The sequence below is a fragment of the Pleurodeles waltl genome, chromosome 6, assembly GCF_031143425.1.
Source record: "Pleurodeles waltl isolate 20211129_DDA chromosome 6, aPleWal1.hap1.20221129, whole genome shotgun sequence".
Classification (NCBI taxonomy): Eukaryota; Metazoa; Chordata; class Amphibia; order Caudata; family Salamandridae; genus Pleurodeles; species Pleurodeles waltl.
The window spans coordinates 862,418,453-862,437,755 of NC_090445.1; the positions used below are offsets into that span (position 1 = coordinate 862,418,453).

General features: G+C 45.7%; 1 protein-coding gene across 1 annotated transcript in view; it reads right to left on the minus strand.

Annotated features, from left to right (window-relative positions):
- RRP12 (ribosomal RNA processing 12 homolog) overlaps positions 1-19,303 on the minus strand; it is a 682,638-nt gene that overhangs the window by 644,368 nt on the left and 18,967 nt on the right. Inside the window, exons 2-3 of the mRNA XM_069239610.1 lie at positions 12,277-12,509; positions 11,283-11,366 (exon numbers count right to left, since the gene is read on the minus strand). Coding sequence (XP_069095711.1) covers positions 11,283-11,366; positions 12,277-12,509 — 317 coding nt within the window. The remainder of the gene's footprint in view (positions 1-11,282; positions 11,367-12,276; positions 12,510-19,303) is intronic.

A 19,303-nucleotide genomic window follows, 5' to 3' on the forward strand; every position in this document is an offset into this window, starting at 1 on the left:
ACAGTCACTAACATTGCTGCCTCACAACCACTCTGCAACAACCTATCCAACTTTTTCCACAGCAAAATCGCAAATATCTCCAGAAAATGTGCTTACCAACCCAACCCCGGAGAACTCGTTGCTAACCTATCACCACCAACCCAGACAGCCACCTGACCGACTGGACAACCCTCACCAGACACAACACAGTGGCAATCATGTGGACCAGCCACTAGGGGGCCCCAACGTACCAATGCCCCCACCACATCTACAACCGGGAAACATCACTAGTCAGCACCACCCCGACCCACATCATCAACACCTCGATTACATCAGCCACTTTCCCAGATGAATGGAAACTTGCAGAAATACAACACCCTCTTCAAGAAGCCCACGGCCAACCTGAATCAACTGAGCAACTTCCGACCCATTTCCCTGCTTCCCTATTCAACCAAAGCGATTGAGAAGGCCATCAACAAGTGTAGGAAGTTGGCTCTGTATGTGCTATTTCAAAGTAAGGAATAGCATGCACAGAGTCCAAGGGTTCCCCTTAGAGGTAAAATAGTGGTAAAAATAGATAATACTAATGCTCTATTTTGTGGTAGTGTGGTCGAGCAGTAGGCTTATCCAAGGAGTAGTGTTAAGCATTTGTTGCACATACACATAGACAATAAATGAGGTACACACACTCAGAGACAAATCCAGCCAATAGGTTTTTATATAGAAAAATATCTTTTCTTAGTTTATTTTAAGAACCACAGGTTCAAATTCTACATGTAATATCTCATTCGAAAGGTATTGCAGGTAAGTACTTTAGGAACTTCAAATCATCAAAATTGCATGTATACTTTTCAAGTTATTGACAAATAGCTGTTTTAAAAGTGGACACAGTGCAATTTTCACAGTTCCTGGGGGAGGTAAGTTTTTGTTAGTTTTACCAGGTAAGTAGGACACTTACAGGGTTCAGTTCTTGGTCCAAGGTAGCCCACCGTTGGGGGTTCAGAGCAACCCCAAAGTCACCACACCAGCAGCTCAGGGCCGGTCAGGTGCGGAGTTCAAAGTGGTGCCCAAAACACATAGGCTAGAATGGAGAGAAGGGGGTGCCCCGGTTCCGGTCTGCTTGCAGGTAAGTACCCGCGTCTTCGGAGGGCAGACCAGGGGGGTTTGGTAGGGCACCGGGGGGGACACAAGCCCACACAGAAATTTCACCCTCAGCGGCGCGGGGCGGCCGGGTGCAGTGTAGACACAAGCGTCGGGTTTGCAATGTTAGTCTATGAGAGATCTCGGGATCTCTTCAGCGCTGCAGGCAGGCAAGGGGGGGATTCCTCGGGGAAACCTCCACTTGGGCAAGGGAGAGGGACTCCTGGGGGTCACTTCTCCAGTGAAAGTCCGGTCCTTCAGGTCCTGGGGGCTGCGGGTGCAGGGTCTCTCCCAGGCGTCGGGACTTTAGGTTCAAAGAGTCGCGGTCAGGGGAAGCCTCGGGATTCCCTCTGCAGGCGGCGCTGTGGGGGCTCAGGGGGGACAGGTTTTGGTACTCACAGTATCAGAGTAGTCCTGGGGTCCCTCCTGAGGTGTTGGATCGCCACCAGCCGAGTCGGGGTCGCCGGGTGCAGTGTTGCAAGTCTCACGCTTCTTGCGGGGGGCTTGCAGGGTTCTTTAAAGCTGCTGGAAACAAAGTTGCAGCTTTTCTTGGAGCAGGTCCGCTGTCCTCGGGAGTTTCTTGTCTTTTCGAAGCAGGGGCAGTCCTCAGAGGATGTCGAGGTCGCTGGTCCCTTTGGAAGGCGTCGCTGGAGCAGGATCTTTGGAAGGCAGGAGACAGGCCGGTGAGTTTCTGGAGCCAAGGCAGTTGTCGTCTTCTGGTCTTCCGCTGCAGGGGTTTTCAGCTGGGCAGTCCTTCTTCTTGTAGTTGCAGGAATCTAATTTTCTAGGGTTCAGGGTAGCCCTTAAATACTAAATTTAAGGGCGTGTTTAGGTCTGGGGGGTTAGTAGCCAATGGCTACTAGCCCTGAGGGTGGGTACACCCTCTTTGTGCCTCCTCCCAAGGGGAGGGGGTCACAATCCTAACCCTATTGGGGGAATCCTCCATCTGCAAGATGGAGGATTTCTAAAAGTCAGAGTCACTTCAGCTCAGGACACCTTAGGGGCTGTCCTGACTGGCCAGTGACTCCTCCTTGTTGCTTTCTTTGTTCCCTCCAGCCTTGCCGCCAAAAGTGGGGCCGTGGCCGGAGGGGGCGGGCAACTCCACTAAGCTGGAGTGCCCTGCTGGGCTGTGACAAAGGGGTGAGCCTTTGAGGCTCACCGCCAGGTGTCACAGCTCCTGCCTGGGGGAGGTGTTAGCATCTCCACCCAGTGCAGGCTTTGTTACTGGCCTCAGAGTGACAAAGGCACTCTCCCCATGGGGCCAGCAACATGTCTCTGGTGTGGCAGGCTGCTGGAACTAGTCAGCCTACACAGACAGTCGGTTAAGTTTCAGGGGGCACCTCTAAGGTGCCCTCTGGGGTGTGTTTTGCAATAAAATGTACACTGGCATCAGTGTGCATTTATTGTGCTGAGAAGTTTGATACCAAACTTCCCAGTTTTCAGTGTAGCCATTATGGTGCTGTGGAGTTCGTGTAAAACAGACTCCCAGACCATATACTCTTATGGCTACCCTGCACTTACAATGTCTAAGGTTTTGTTTAGACACTGTAGGGGCACAGTGCTCATGCACTGGTACCCTCACCTATGGTATAGTGCACCCTGCCTTAGGGCTGTAAGGCCTGCTAGAGGGGTGTCTTACCTATACTGCATAGGCAGTGAGAGGCTGGCATGGCACCCTGAGGGGAGTGCCATGTCGACTTACTCATTTTGTTCTCACTAGCACACACAGGCTTGTAAGCCGTGTGTCTGTGCTGAGTGAGGGGTCTCTAGGGTGGCATAAGACATGCTGCAGCCCTTAGAGACCTTCCTTGGCATCAGGGCCCTTGGTACTAGAAGTACCAGTTACAAGGGACTTATCTGAATGCCAGGGTGTGCCAATTGTGGATACAATGGTACATCTTAGGTGAAGGAACACTGGTGCTGGGGCCTGGTTAGCAGGGTCCCAGCACTCTTCTCAGTCAAGTCAGCATCAGTATCAGGCAAAAAGTGGGGGGTAACTGCAACAGGGAGCCATTTCTTTACACAAGCCCCCCCCAGCCCACAGGCCAGGAGACTCAGCCAACGCTGGAAGAGTCTTCCTAGTCTGTCAGGCGAGGAAGAGTAGAGGAAATGGCTGGTTTGTTGCAGGGCCTACTCTGCCTTACATCCTCCTGTTCAGGTCATTCCCTCTGGGGAACTGACCCACTTCCACAGTGATAGGACCTAGTCTGAACTGCCTCTTGTCTGTGCTTTTTATGTCTTCACCCATTCTCTCTATTTTGAGGTCAGAGGTATCCACCTCCGCTAATCTTATCTTAGCCAGGGTCACCCCTAGCTTACCCAAAGAGGTTACCCAGAGCTGGAGTAACCCCACCATGACCAACAGGGTCAGGGGGCCTAACTTGTTATTTGGCATGGGGTCAGACCACCATGCCAAGGATAGTGCAGCCATAAAGGCTAACACCCAGCAGAGGCCACTGACAGCTGTCAGTGCCCAGAACCACACCTTTAGCTCTTCACCTACAAGGGAAGGGGCTAAGTTACAGGCTTCTTTGGGTTCAGGGTGCCTGTCTGCTGTATTAGAGTGGGGGGTTACCACATCTTGTAGTAAACACCCTTCTTCCAATCTTTCTTCTGTTAGCTGAGGAGCCACCCACTCAGGCTTAACAGTTGCCTGACTAGCCAGGACTTCTTGTGGGTCAGGTTGGACTTTATCAGAGCCATTTTTGGAGTTCTCCCCTACTGGAGCAGAATCTCCTTGGCTTGCTGTAACCTTGGCTAAAGGTTGTCCACCCTTCCTACTCTGTTTTCTTTTCTTCTTCTTCTGGGGCCTGCTTGCATTTACTGCAGAGGCAGGACTTCCAGAATCCTTGGGAGAGGACTGGCACTGGACCAGTTCCTCTCTTGGGCTCTGACTAACCTCTGGGTAGTCATTTCCAAGGAGACAATCAAGGGGGAGGTCTGTACTGACTACTACCCTTCTCCAGCTAAGAGTGCCACCCACTTCTATGGGCACTAAAGCCACAGGCCTCTTAGTGACCCTGTCTAGGCTAACTCTTACCCTGGCAGTCTCACCTGGGATGTACTGGTTTGAGAGCACCAGCCTGTCATGCACAATAGTGTGACTGGCACAAGTGTCTCTCAGGGCAGTGGTTGGGATTCCATTCACCAGTAGGTGGTGGAAGTGTCTACTTCCCTCTGGAATCTCCAACTCACCTGTTGGGCCCTGTTTCCAGTTGAAGGCTAGGAAGACCTCCTCATCTGAGGAGTCATCTCCCATGGCTACACTGGTTACCCCAGGAATTTTGTTCTGGGGTTTGTTTTTGGGACAAGAAGTGTCCTTGGTGTGGTGCCCAGACTGTTTACAGTTGTGGCACCATGCCTTAGTGGCATCCCAGTTCTTACCCTGGTACCCACCTTTGTTTTGGGTTGTGTCTTGGGGCCCACCCACCTGTTCTGGTTTTTGGGGGCCTACAGAGGACTCTTTTTCTTTGTTTCTAGTGTCACCCACTTTCTCCTGGGGAGTTTTTGTAACCCCTTTCTTTTGGTCACCCCCAGTGGAAGTTTTGGTTACCCTAGTCTTGACCCAGTGGTCTGCCTTCTTTCCCAATTCTTGGGGAGAAATTGGACCTAGGTCTACCAGATACTGATGCAACTTTTCATTGAAGCAGTTACTTAAAATGTGTTCTTTCATAAACAAATTATAAAGCCCAACATAGTCACACACTTCATTTCCAGTTAACCAACCATCTAGTGTTTTTACTGAGTAGTCTACAAAATCAACCCAGGTCTGGCTCGAGGATTTTTGAGCCCCCCTGAACCTAATTCTATACTCCTCAGTGGAGAATCCAAAGCCCTCAATCAGGGTACCCTTCATGAGGTCATAAGATTCTGCATCTTTTCCAGAGAGTGTGAGGAGTCTATCCCTACACTTTCCAGTGAACATTTCCCAAAGGAGAGCACCCCAGTGAGATCTGTTCACTTTTCTGGTTACACAAGCCCTCTCAAAAGCTGTGAACCATTTGGTGATGTCATCACCATCTTCATATTTTGTTACAATCCCTTTGGGGATTTTTAGGATGTCAGGAGAATCTCTGACCCTATTTAAGTTGCTGCCACCATTGATGGGACCTAGGCCCATCTCTTTTCTTTCCCTTTCTATGGCTAGGAGCTGCTTTTCCAAAGCCAATCTTTTGGCCATCCTGGCTAACTGGATGTCCTCTTCACTGGGGTTATCCTCAGTGATTTCAGAGGTGTTGGTCTCTCCTGTGAGGGAACCAGCATCTCTGACTATTATTTTTGGAGTCAGGGTTTGAGGGACCCTGTTCTCCCTAGATAGGACTGGTAGGGGGGAATTGTCCTCCAAGTCACTATCCTCTTCCTCTGAGTTGCCACCCTCAGAGGGGTTGGCCTTTTCAAACTCTGCCAAAAGCTCCTGGAGCTGTATTTTGGTAGGTTTGGGGCCCATTGTTATTTTCTTTATTTTACAGAGTGACCTTAGCTCCCTCATCTTAAGATGGAGGTAAGGTGTGGTGTCGAGTTCCACCACAGTCACATCTGTGCTAGACATTTTGCTTCTAAAAGTTGGAATACTTTTTAAGAATCTACAACTGGTTCTAGAATCTAATTCAAACTTTTACAAACTTTTAAACTCTAAAAGAAATGCTAAACAGGATCTAACACAAGGCCCTAGCAGGTCTTTTAAGAATTTAGAAAACTTTTCAAATTGCAAAAATCAATTTCTAATGACAATTTTGGAATTTGTCGTGTGATCAGGTATTGGCTGAGTAGTCCAGCAAATGCAAAGTCTTGTACCCCACCGCTGATCCACCAATGTAGGAAGTTGGCTCTGTATGTGCTATTTCAAAGTAAGGAATAGCATGCACAGAGTCCAAGGGTTCCCCTTAGAGGTAAAATAGTGGTAAAAATAGATAATACTAATGCTCTATTTTGTGGTAGTGTGGTCGAGCAGTAGGCTTATCCAAGGAGTAGTGTTAAGCATTTGTTGCACATACACATAGACAATAAATGAGGTACACACACTCAGAGACAAATCCAGCCAATAGGTTTTTATATAGAAAAATATCTTTTCTTAGTTTATTTTAAGAACCACAGGTTCAAATTCTACATGTAATATCTCATTCGAAAGGTATTGCAGGTAAGTACTTTAGGAACTTCAAATCATCAAAATTGCATGTATACTTTTCAAGTTATTGACAAATAGCTGTTTTAAAAGTGGACACAGTGCAATTTTCACAGTTCCTGGGGGAGGTAAGTTTTTGTTAGTTTTACCAGGTAAGTAGGACACTTACAGGGTTCAGTTCTTGGTCCAAGGTAGCCCACCGTTGGGGGTTCAGAGCAACCCCAAAGTCACCACACCAGCAGCTCAGGGCCGGTCAGGTGCGGAGTTCAAAGTGGTGCCCAAAACACATAGGCTAGAATGGAGAGAAGGGGGTGCCCCGGTTCCGGTCTGCTTGCAGGTAAGTACCCGCGTCTTCGGAGGGCAGACCAGGGGGGTTTGGTAGGGCACCGGGGGGGACACAAGCCCACACAGAAATTTCACCCTCAGCGGCGCGGGGGCGGCCGGGTGCAGTGTAGACACAAGCGTCGGGTTTGCAATGTTAGTCTATGAGAGATCTCGGGATCTCTTCAGCGCTGCAGGCAGGCAAGGGGGGGATTCCTCGGGGAAACCTCCACTTGGGCAAGGGAGAGGGACTCCTGGGGGTCACTTCTCCAGTGAAAGTCCGGTCCTTCAGGTCCTGGGGGCTGCGGGTGCAGGGTCTCTCCCAGGCGTCGGGACTTTAGGTTCAAAGAGTCGCGGTCAGGGGAAGCCTCGGGATTCCCTCTGCAGGCGGCGCTGTGGGGGCTCAGGGGGGACAGGTTTTGGTACTCACAGTATCAGAGTAGTCCTGGGGTCCCTCCTGAGGTGTTGGATCGCCACCAGCCGAGTCGGGGTCGCCGGGTGCAGTGTTGCAAGTCTCACGCTTCTTGCGGGGGGCTTGCAGGGTTCTTTAAAGCTGCTGGAAACAAAGTTGCAGCTTTTCTTGGAGCAGGTCCGCTGTCCTCGGGAGTTTCTTGTCTTTTCGAAGCAGGGGCAGTCCTCAGAGGATGTCGAGGTCGCTGGTCCCTTTGGAAGGCGTCGCTGGAGCAGGATCTTTGGAAGGCAGGAGACAGGCCGGTGAGTTTCTGGAGCCAAGGCAGTTGTCGTCTTCTGGTCTTCCGCTGCAGGGGTTTTCAGCTGGGCAGTCCTTCTTCTTGTAGTTGCAGGAATCTAATTTTCTAGGGTTCAGGGTAGCCCTTAAATACTAAATTTAAGGGCGTGTTTAGGTCTGGGGGGTTAGTAGCCAATGGCTACTAGCCCTGAGGGTGGGTACACCCTCTTTGTGCCTCCTCCCAAGGGGAGGGGGTCACAATCCTAACCCTATTGGGGGAATCCTCCATCTGCAAGATGGAGGATTTCTAAAAGTCAGAGTCACTTCAGCTCAGGACACCTTAGGGGCTGTCCTGACTGGCCAGTGACTCCTCCTTGTTGCTTTCTTTGTTCCCTCCAGCCTTGCCGCCAAAAGTGGGGCCGTGGCCGGAGGGGGCGGGCAACTCCACTAAGCTGGAGTGCCCTGCTGGGCTGTGACAAAGGGGTGAGCCTTTGAGGCTCACCGCCAGGTGTCACAGCTCCTGCCTGGGGGAGGTGTTAGCATCTCCACCCAGTGCAGGCTTTGTTACTGGCCTCAGAGTGACAAAGGCACTCTCCCCATGGGGCCAGCAACATGTCTCTGGTGTGGCAGGCTGCTGGAACTAGTCAGCCTACACAGACAGTCGGTTAAGTTTCAGGGGGCACCTCTAAGGTGCCCTCTGGGGTGTGTTTTGCAATAAAATGTACACTGGCATCAGTGTGCATTTATTGTGCTGAGAAGTTTGATACCAAACTTCCCAGTTTTCAGTGTAGCCATTATGGTGCTGTGGAGTTCGTGTAAAACAGACTCCCAGACCATATACTCTTATGGCTACCCTGCACTTACAATGTCTAAGGTTTTGTTTAGACACTGTAGGGGCACAGTGCTCATGCACTGGTACCCTCACCTATGGTATAGTGCACCCTGCCTTAGGGCTGTAAGGCCTGCTAGAGGGGTGTCTTACCTATACTGCATAGGCAGTGAGAGGCTGGCATGGCACCCTGAGGGGAGTGCCATGTCGACTTACTCATTTTGTTCTCACTAGCACACACAGGCTTGTAAGCCGTGTGTCTGTGCTGAGTGAGGGGTCTCTAGGGTGGCATAAGACATGCTGCAGCCCTTAGAGACCTTCCTTGGCATCAGGGCCCTTGGTACTAGAAGTACCAGTTACAAGGGACTTATCTGAATGCCAGGGTGTGCCAATTGTGGATACAATGGTACATCTTAGGTGAAGGAACACTGGTGCTGGGGCCTGGTTAGCAGGGTCCCAGCACTCTTCTCAGTCAAGTCAGCATCAGTATCAGGCAAAAAGTGGGGGGTAACTGCAACAGGGAGCCATTTCTTTACAACAAGCAACATGCAACCCACCTCAAACTTCATCACATTGTAGACAACACTCACATTAGTATTCAGAAAGAACCACAGCGAAACAGCACTCATCACAGTCACCGATGACATTCAAAGCATCCGTGACTGAGGAGAAACAGCGGCTCTCATCCTGCTTGACATCTCTGCGGCCTTCAACACTGTCTACCATAACACCTTCATCAGAAGACTCCACAAGACTGGCATACAAGCATCCACTCTCCAATGAATCGCTTCCTTCCTAACGGGAAGAACCCAAAAGATCAGGCTGCCACCCTTCACATCAGAGACCAAGAAATTGATATGTGGAGTCCCACAGGGATTGTCCCTCAGCCCCACCGGGAAGAACCCAAAAGATCAGGCTGCCACCCTTCACATCAGAGACCAAGAAATTGATATGTGGAGTCCCACAGGGATAGTCCCTCAGCCCCACCCTTTTCAAAATATATATGACACTGCTCACCAACATCATCCGATCAAAAAACAAATCACGGTCATCTCCTACATCAATAGTTCCCAAACTGTCCACTGTAGCACCCTGATGTACCACCAAAATCAGCCAGGGGCACCGTGGTCACAGAGTTGAGTCCATAATCTACGTGACTCATTAGGTCAGTGTGTGCTCTACAAAACTCTTGATGCTGCACACTTTATTGTTCAACAGTTCTTATAATAGCCAATAGATGGCAGTATGTGACTTGGAAGCAGCAAAAACATCTACCATAGATACAAAAGGAAAACAACATTCTTCAGCAAGTTTTCATCCAGCCTTGCTGAGCAGCCGCACATCCTTGCAACAGCATATCACAGTATTGTGAACCATGTTTGAGCAAGTAGTAACTAAAATAATGCTTGGCCCCAGCTATTGAGGCGATAAAGTGTTGGAAGCTGCAATGTTGCGCAACACACTGACTTTGCCCTGACAATGAAGAGAGCTACTTAGTATTACATAGTGCACACTCTGTAAGAGCAAAACGCTGTTACAGTTAACTAAGTTAATAGTTGAAGTGAGCCTACTGACCTACTATATGGTGGCCCATGCCATATTTTGTGATTGGCTGAAGCAAAATGTGAAGGACATTACAGTGGTCTAATGGATGAAGAGGGATGACAGAAAGTCCCTGAAAGTATGTATATTATATATTTTTTTTATTTATTAAAACCAAAAAGGTTTTGAGTCAAGCCCTACCCTTGAGGACGCATATGGTTTCAAGGCAGTGTCCTATCTAGTTATGGAACATCTCTTTTTCTGCAGTTTTATAGAGTGCAAATTCGACCCCACCACACCCTGACCAAAAACGTAATGTCTTGGGGAGCCACGGCCAACAGCCAATTGGTCAAAGGAGCTGCTGGTTGAAAAGGTTTGGGGACCAATGTCCTACGCCAATGGCACCCAACTCATCCTCTCCCGGACGGACAAAACAACTACCATCAGAACCAACTTCACCAATTGCAGGACCATGATAGCAGATGATGTGGACAAGCTGCCCGCAGCTCCACTCCGACAAGATAGAAGTAATGATCTTCTGCAACAAGACCTCCTCATGGGTCTCTGCCTGGACATCAGAGCTAGGCCCAATACGCCCATCCACAGACCACTCAAGAAATCTAGGGATCATCCTAGACAACAAGCTCGAGCTAGGGTGCACCCCCCTGTTTCCACATTCTACGCACGCTGTGAAAAATATTCAAATAGTTGCCTCAGGATACCATTCGGACACTCACACAAGCAGTCATCACCAGCAAGCTGGTCTACAGCAACACTCTACGCCAGAACGCCAAACTTCTCCTACACAGATTCCATACCATTCAGTACACAGCTGCAAGACTCAGGATCCACCTACCACGCTGCACCTACATCACACCACACCATACCTCTGGAAGCTTCACTGGCTCCCCATTCACAAGCGCAGCCAATTAAAACTTCTCTCACACATACAAACCCCAACAACACAGGACCAGGGTACCTGAACAGCTAAATACACTTTCACCAACCCACCAGACACCTGTGCTCTGCCTCACACACACACACACATTCCTGCGTCCGCAAAAGCAAAAAACTGGAGATCGCTCTTTCTCCAACATCGCATCCAAACATGGAAAGCCTTCCCTCAACATCTGAGCTTCCTCCTAATTTCTCGAGTTCCGCAACAAGCTAAAGACCTGGCTCTTCATATAAGCACCTTGAGCACCACAGACCTACACTCCTGCTCAAGCACCTAGCTACCCTCTTGGGTGATTAGTGCACTACACAAATCAATATAATATAACCTCGTTTAACACCTTCAAATCTATCCCTTCCCAAGACCGTACACCCAATTCAGAGGACCATGCATGCGAAAACACAAGGGAAACAAGAAACATATTACGAATTAAAGTCAGATATACATATGTATAAAGCTACATTATAAAAATCATACAAATAAATTCCATAGACCATGCCCATAATGCAAAGTATGTCCCTACTAGGTTACAAGTGACTGAAGAAAGGTTACCAAGTTACATGGGGACTTTCCTAAGCCAATGAGCTCAATAATTGTCCCCCCCTCCAATTACAGTTGAACTAACAGCAAAATATATAAAACTCACTACACTGATTAGCCAACCAATTCTTCTAAGTCATTTTGCAATGTGGCACAGAATACTCACCAATGCAGCAAAGTATTCAGTCTCACTCTCTGTGCCTCCCTGAGAGCGAATTACTTCAGTTACAGCAGCAAGCACTGCACATATCTAAATGAAAGCAAGAGAAGAGAAATGATCCAACATTAAAACCCAGTACGGTTAAGTTCTTAAAAGCTGTAAGTTATTACAATTTGTTCAACTCAAAGAACAATACTTTTAAACAGTTTATATAACTGAGACTTGAGCCAAAGAGTCATGCCTGGTCTGAAACCTCTTTCACTGTCTTTCAAGTAAGGGTGTGAGGAATTCGCTTTTTTTAAATCACAAGTAAGTTTGGAACAGTTCTGCACAATTGAGCAGAACTACATAAAATTAAAGTCTCTCAATTAGCATCATATTTTAGTGCAACATGCATGCTTGTGTCAATTTTTGAAGAGAGGATACATTTCACAGTTTCAAATTAGAGCAAGAAACACAAGTGGCATAACCAACACCCGCTCGCATTCTGGATGACCGCATTGTTTTACCGACAATGGCAAAAGATTAGGCAACGTGGCGTAATTTCAGGGGTAACAAGCATAACGTAAAACTCCCACAACTATGCCAATTACACGGGTACAATAAACATTCAACCTGGTCCTTCTTTTAAAATATTTTTTTACATAAATCTTTGGGTTCTCTTTGTTCTATTCTTCAAAAATGGGAACTATGATGCTGCCATACCATAAGTGTGCATGTGAGTTTGAGCTGTATATCAATAATAGTTTTTCTAAGGTACAATTTTGACAGTTATTCTACACTTGAGGTTCTAACATGATCTTTCAAAAGTGAGAATACTAAGAGAGTACTCAAGCACTCTAGCTTGCTTGGGTGTATGCGCCATGTCCCTTACATCAGCTTACATACTACAGCATCAATAAAACAATTCAACATATTCAATATATACAGCACAAGGTTTAAAGTTAAGGCAGATGGCTCACAGGAAATCCAACAACTCATTGTTGCAGCTTAAGCTTACCTCTTTGTGTGCCGCAGAGTTAGACTCCCAGTATCGCTGTACTTTGTTGAAGGTGACATTGGTGCAGTCAGTCAAACCGCTCAGGAACGTGACTCCAGATTTTTCAGTAATTGCAACATTGTTTTCATGCTCCATGAGATGCTGGGACCCTTCTTTTTTCCCTTCCGTGGACAGAGGTCCTGATTGAATGTCATTGTGGAGCTTCAAGGCATCTACTGTCAGGTTACTGTTCTCTATTACCAAAAAAAAAAAAAAAAAAACATAATAGAGGTGAAACGATACCAACAACTACAGGGTCAAAAACCAATATATATTAATGTGTTTTTTTCAACAGGCTGCATATTCATAGAGTAGCTTTCAAAGAAAAGAGCTGTCTTCTAGGGCCTTGACCTCATAATGAGTAAAATAGTCCAGTAATTTGCAGTAGACAGCACCTGCAATATTCGATTTCTGACCCCCCTTTATCTCGACTTAAAACCTTGTTCCCAACAGCTTCAGCAATACTTACACTGGTGATGATCAGAAGTCAAATCACACCTGTATTTGTTTCGCAATAGCTTGTGATTAGTCAATATTTCGACAAGTATCAACAGTAAAGTTTTGCTTTGTATGGGAATCCCGTTAAAAATGGTTTCATTTAATGAAATGAGGAATGTGCTGCAATGATTATTGAAAAGTGGCCTTTCTGTCAGGCTCCTGGCCAGGTTCAACGAAGTCTAGTGGGGAGCTGTTCCCAATTTGAAATTCACTGCCATCTATAAAAGCAAGCCTTGGCTGACCTGCTGTAGAGTCAAGCACAGGAAGGAAGTCTAATCTACCTTGTTTCAGTGCAACAGGGCCTGGTGAACACAGAGTGTGAGTGGAACTATCAGGAGTATACATATTAGTATAAATTCCCCTACCACAAAAACCAAAGAAAAGGCCAGACACCTAGTGATGTCATTTATTTACGGCACATAGCTGCATAGTCATACATGGTTACTCAGGTCATCACAATTCAAATGTGTGTTTTTACACCAAGCACAAAGCTCTGGTTGCAGTTAGCTATGCTATAGAGAACATCTTAATGAAGTGTGAATAAAATATTACCAACCTTATGATCAAAGTCATAATGACCATCATTTTTCAAATCATTCCTTCGCTGTCTTCTCTTTATAAAACACATAAAAAGCAAATCCCTTCAAATGACTTGCACAGTATCATGTCTCAACCCCTTTAACTATGTCCCACCAAGGAAACAGGCAACGCCAAATTTTCTTTTGGCTCCACCCATTTCATTTTTGTATTATCACATACATAATTTCCCCAAGGCAAGTCTTATAATCAACCCTTTAGCATTGCTGTTCTGCCTGTCCCACTGTCACGTGTTTAGAGGCAAAAATTTGGTGGAAATAGTTCCTTCACAAATTACTTCATTTAAGGCAGTGTTTGAAGCACGAGCTGAACATCAACAAAGGTGGCCAAAATGTCCCACTTTAAGATCTTTGCTGACTGATTAAATGAGCTGCATAGTCACAAGTGAAACACGGGTGCACACAGAAGCACTTCTAAGCGAGTGTGTTCGTACCTCTTCTGCTGAACAACTATATCGCCCTCACAGAACAACCTACTGCTAAAATGGCATTGGCTTTTTTTTTTTTTTTTTTAGATACACAGATGACATTGACACCTACGCCATGATCATCAGCCGACGTAATTGTCCTACAGAAAAGTTTTATTTGGATAGATAAGAATTTGCGGGTCTTACAGATCCAAACATCCAAATAGCTTCCTGTAGGCCCTTGAGACAAGCTTGGTAAATGTTACTTATCTAGAAAGAACATTATTGCAAATGTAATCGTACTTCATATTAACTGAAATACAATTTAAATATCCATTTTTTTTTAAAGAAAATCCATGCAGTACCACAGCTCACACAACAAAGTCAATTTACAGTTACATTTATATGTATGCCACTGCACGTCAATGAATGTCAAAATATATATATGTCAAACAAAAGGACCATGCCGAGGCAAACTAAAACAGAAAAAGCAACTGCACCCTTAACTCTGATGGCATGTATGAGTGGCAAATAAGATCCACTCTGTCCCCCACAAAGCAATAAAAGCCAAACCCTTCAGATACCTTTAAAATTTGTTAAGGGCATTTCTTTGAGAAATCTCAGATCCTAAGCGACAGCACTTCAAGCTGACGCCAAATATTAAAAAACAAATGCAGGAAAATATTTCCACTGTGTGAGCTATATCAAATGAAGTCCCCTCTTTCAAAGGCTTATAGCTATAAAGTCAACACCTACAGTTTGAGATTTCCACTGGGTGGTGCCTTCCATTGGGAGCTAACTGTACCAATATATCTGCAACAGTTAACAGGCACATCAACATCACTGATAAACCATATATACATTTTTGCTTGTCCTTTGAACTGTGCTTATCCTACCCCAATTGCCAGACCTTGTAGCCCTGGTACATCAGGGAACAGAGAACATAAGATTCAGTCAAATGGTCCCTCAGCAAACCAGAAGCATTCTATTTCTGGCGAGTGGGATCTAGTTCACTTATGACAGTTGGGCTATGGGCACAATTTCTGCAGCGTTGACTCATTCCCACTGAGCTATCCGGACCTAAACCCTGGGCTGCAAGGGTAACTAGGATAAAGGGTGACTATACATAACAGTGCTTCCATTGCTGCACCCCACTGACCAAATTGTAACCAGTTCCCAAGGTAGCCAAAAGTCCACAATAAAGAACTGCAAAAGCAATTACTGACAACAATCAATTTCAAATTAAAACAATGCTTTAGCTATTTTTTTGAGTGGGCATGGTTGCAACTTCCAGTCTTAAAATATAGTTTACGTTTGTATTTTAGTACCTGAAGATGCTAAGACATTTTGGTTGTTTGCCTACAATTAATTTGGAGGATTCTTAATGTGCAAAAATACTTTTCATAATTATTAGCTTTGACATACATTTCGGAGTGTGTAAGATGCAGGTTCTTAATCTACTGCCAATTCCTGGAGAATGCCTCGACTGTTTCTCCAATGACATCCTAGTTGGGATCCTTGATTGACAGTGGCGTATGTTCAGACAGTACTTCATTTAACAGCCAGACTGTGCTCACCCAAAATATTGCCCACATTTCACCTATTCCAAAGGAATACCTTCGCTTACCCTCAAAGCTAGGATTAAATTCAAAACGTTTTTCTTCACTCATGGAGCTGGTCTCCTAAAACGACTCCCTTATCTAAATAGCCTACTAAACAGCTTGGATAGTTCGTGACTTCAAGCGAAAACAACCAAGATTCAAGACCTCTCAAGCACCAAACCAAACTTTCTCAAGTACCACAATTTTCAGAAACTCCATTCCAGGGGACCCAAGAAATGAATCTACGTCCAGAACAATGCACACGCATTTGAAACGTTTAACAATATGGGGCTAAATATAATGCTCCCAGAATGCTCTCTGAGTAGATGCAAATTTATTGTAGAAGCTTGTAAGCAAGAGTGATGATTCTTTGCTTTCAAAATAATATGTTCAGGAAAAAAAATATTTCCCTACTATGGGATTTTAAGTGCTATTTCTTTGATGTGTCATTTAGTAAAATGTGTTCATGCATGCTAGCATTTTCCAAAAAATATTCCTAATGGAAACTCAGTGTAATCATTTTCAACAACATTATGGGAAGCATGGAAATAAACAAGCACTGGCAAAGCCAACCGATCTGACGTTTTTTGTGAGCCTTTTGGTTTCGTCAAAGCGTGCCTTGTTTTGACATGGCTTTTACAACACTTTATTGTTATGGGAGCTGCTAGGCCCTCACCATTGTGAAAAACACGGGCAAATAGAAAAAAAAAAAAAATGTTGATCTCAAAAAGCACACATTGCCACCAGTGGCATAAGAAATGCCCCGCAGGCCCCCTCAGCACACCATTTGGCCTGAGTCGGGGTGGGGGGGGCGGGGGGGGCGCCTCCATGTTCTTTGCATGGGGCCCCCCTCCAGTTTTGGAGAGAGAGAGAGAGAGAAAAAAAAAGAGAGAAAGAGAAAGAAAGCAAGAGAGAGGGAGAGATATGGCATATGTCTTTACTTAAATGGCTCTCATGAATTCACATGAACTTACAGAAGAAGAGCAGAAAATCATAGACCTAGGAAATATTTGTGAACTGTATTTTAGCACGAGCAAAAATGAATGTGTAGATTTGCTCATCTGAAAATCTATCTATGTTACAAATTCACTTTCCCTCCAACCACATTTTTCCCAAAAATTTAAGAACTTCTACTTCTGCCATTGTCAGGAGTAAATTTCCAGCCTCTTTCATTATTGGAAAAGATTAGAGGAGAACTAGTGAAAATCCTTAAAACATGCAAGTTAGGTGGTTTGCAGACTCAAAGGCGTCCCAGCCATAGAACTACTGCTTACTTCTTCCTCCAGCCCCAGTACGTAGATCTGTAGAAAGGTGGCAAAATAAAGAAATTGCTATAGTAGGGATTGAAACTGCAAGTATTCAAGTCCTACTATTGTAGTAGCCCTGGCATAATCAGAAAGGCTATGGTAAGAGCTCTTGCATAATGAGATTGCTGCCATAATTTGTCGCCACACAACATGGCACCAAAGGGACAAGTAGATTTTTTTTTACAGGACAAGTAGATTCAAGAAGTAACCGGTACCATGGACAAGTAGATATTTTATTAATCCCACACCCCTGAATACACAACCAGGCTTCATTGATGGGCTATATACCATGTGCATATTTGTATGGGGATGTGTATGTGGGCAAATCAGTCAATAAGGGGGTTGAGTGAGGGTGCGAATAGGAGTTTGCATGTGTGAATGCAAGTGGATAAAAGTTAAAAGGTGAGTGAATAGTTGTTTGAAAGTCTAAGGAAGATAGTTAGACAGCATTTATTCATGTGAATTGCAATGTTAGGGTCTAGCTGGAGAAGATGTCCATGCCCAGCACAATTTTCAAGACTACATTCAGATAGATACTATGAAAGTTCAAATGCATAACCCTCTCAAGCAGACTGACTCAGCTTTCCATCATTAAAATAATTACACTTGTGAATGTCAATACCAACGAGGTTGTTCCCTCCTCCCTCACCCCATGAATAAAAATAATGTCAAGTCTTAAAACTTAGAATGGCAGGGAATGATACCATGAATTGGTGACAACGTTCCACTTGCCAGGGATTCTTTATTAGCATATGGTGTAAGAATATTGAATATGTGCCTTTGCTGATGCATTTTTCATTTAAAACAATTAGTGCATCTTCATTAAGAGAATAAAACAGATATATGAACATTAAAGCTGGCATGCTGTTCGATGGCAAGCAGGAGTATGTTATCTAGGGCAGTCCTGCACTGCTGAAGAGGAATAGAGAACTACCAGCAAAAAAGTGTGTAAAGGAGAAATACTGACTCGAAGAGCTACCACCTTTTGTAGTATGTTTCCCTGCAAGCTCTTTACCATTCTTAACAACAGTGTGGTGCAGGAGTGAGAATCACTCAGTTTAATTAAACTAGTATGGCTGAGATGCTGACTGGTATTGTAATAAAACAGACATGAAAATCAGTAATGTTTTGGATGTCAATAATAAAAAGTACCTCAATTATACTGGTTTAAACAATAACAGTGTAACACACATTTTAATAGCAAAGCAGGTGTTTTATTGTGCTTCCATTTATGCAGTTATGCATCATGCTCTCACAATGAGGTAAATCCCAAGACAATAAGTATGTCTATTGGTGCTCTAATTAGCTAATTGAGAAGGTCCATGTGCAAGATCAGGATGGCATAAGTCTACATAAGACCCCCCTGTAGGAAGTTGGCTCTGTATGTGCTATTTCAAAGTAAGGAATAGCATGCACAGAGTCCAAGGGTTCCCCTTAGAGGTAAAATAGTGGTAAAAAGAGATAATACTAATGCTCTATTTTGTGGTAGTGTGGTCGAGCAGTAGGCTTATCCAAGGAGTAGTGTTAAGCACTTGTTGTACATACACATAGACAATAAATGAGGTACACACACTCAGAGACAAATCCAGCCAATAGGTTTTTGTATAGAAAAATATCTTTTCTTAGTTTATTTTAAGAACCACAGGTTCAAATTCTACATGTAATATCTCATTTGAAAGGTATTGCAGGTAAGTACTTTAGGAACTTTAAATCATAAAAATTGCATGTATACTTTTCAAGTTATTGACAAATAGCTGTTTTAAAAGTGGACACTTAGTGCAATTTTCACAGTTCCTGGGGGAGGTAAGTTTTTGTTAGTTTTACCAGGTAAGTAAGACACTTACAGGGTTCAGTTCTTGGTCCAAGGTAGCCCACCGTTGGGGGTTCAGAGCAACCCCAAAGTCACCACACCAGCAGCTCAGGGCCGGTCAGGTGCAGAGTTCAAAGTGGTGCCCAAAACACATAGGCTAGAATGGAGAGAAGGGGGTGCCCCGGTTCCGGTCTGCTTGCAGGTAAGTACCCGCGTCTTCGGAGGGCAGACCAGGGGGGTTTTGTAGGGCACCGGGGGGGGGGACAAGCCCACACAGAAATTTCACCCTCAGCAGCGCGGGGGCGGCCGGGTGCAGTGTAGAAACAGGCGTCGGGTTCGCAATGTTAGTCTATGAGAGATCTCGGGATCTCTTCAGCGCTGCAGGCAGGCAAGGGGGGGGGCTCCTCGGGGAAACCTCCACTTGGGCAAGGGAGAGGGACTCCTGGGGGTCACTTCTCCAGTGAAAGTCCGGTCCTTCAGGTCCTGGGGGCTGCGGGTGCAGGGTCTCTCCCAGGCGTCGGGACTTTGGATTCAAAGAGTCGCGGTCAGGGGAAGCCTCGGGATTCCCTCTGCAGGCGGCGCTGTGGGGGCTCAGGGGGGACAGGTTTTGGTACTCACAGTATCAGAGTAGTCCTGGGGTCCCTCCTGAGGTGTTGGATCTCCACCAGCCGAGTCGGGGTCGCCGGGTGCAGTGTTGCAAGTCTCACGCTTCTTGCGGGGAGCTTGCAGGGTTCTTTCAAGGCTGCTGGAAACAAAGTTGCAGCCTTTC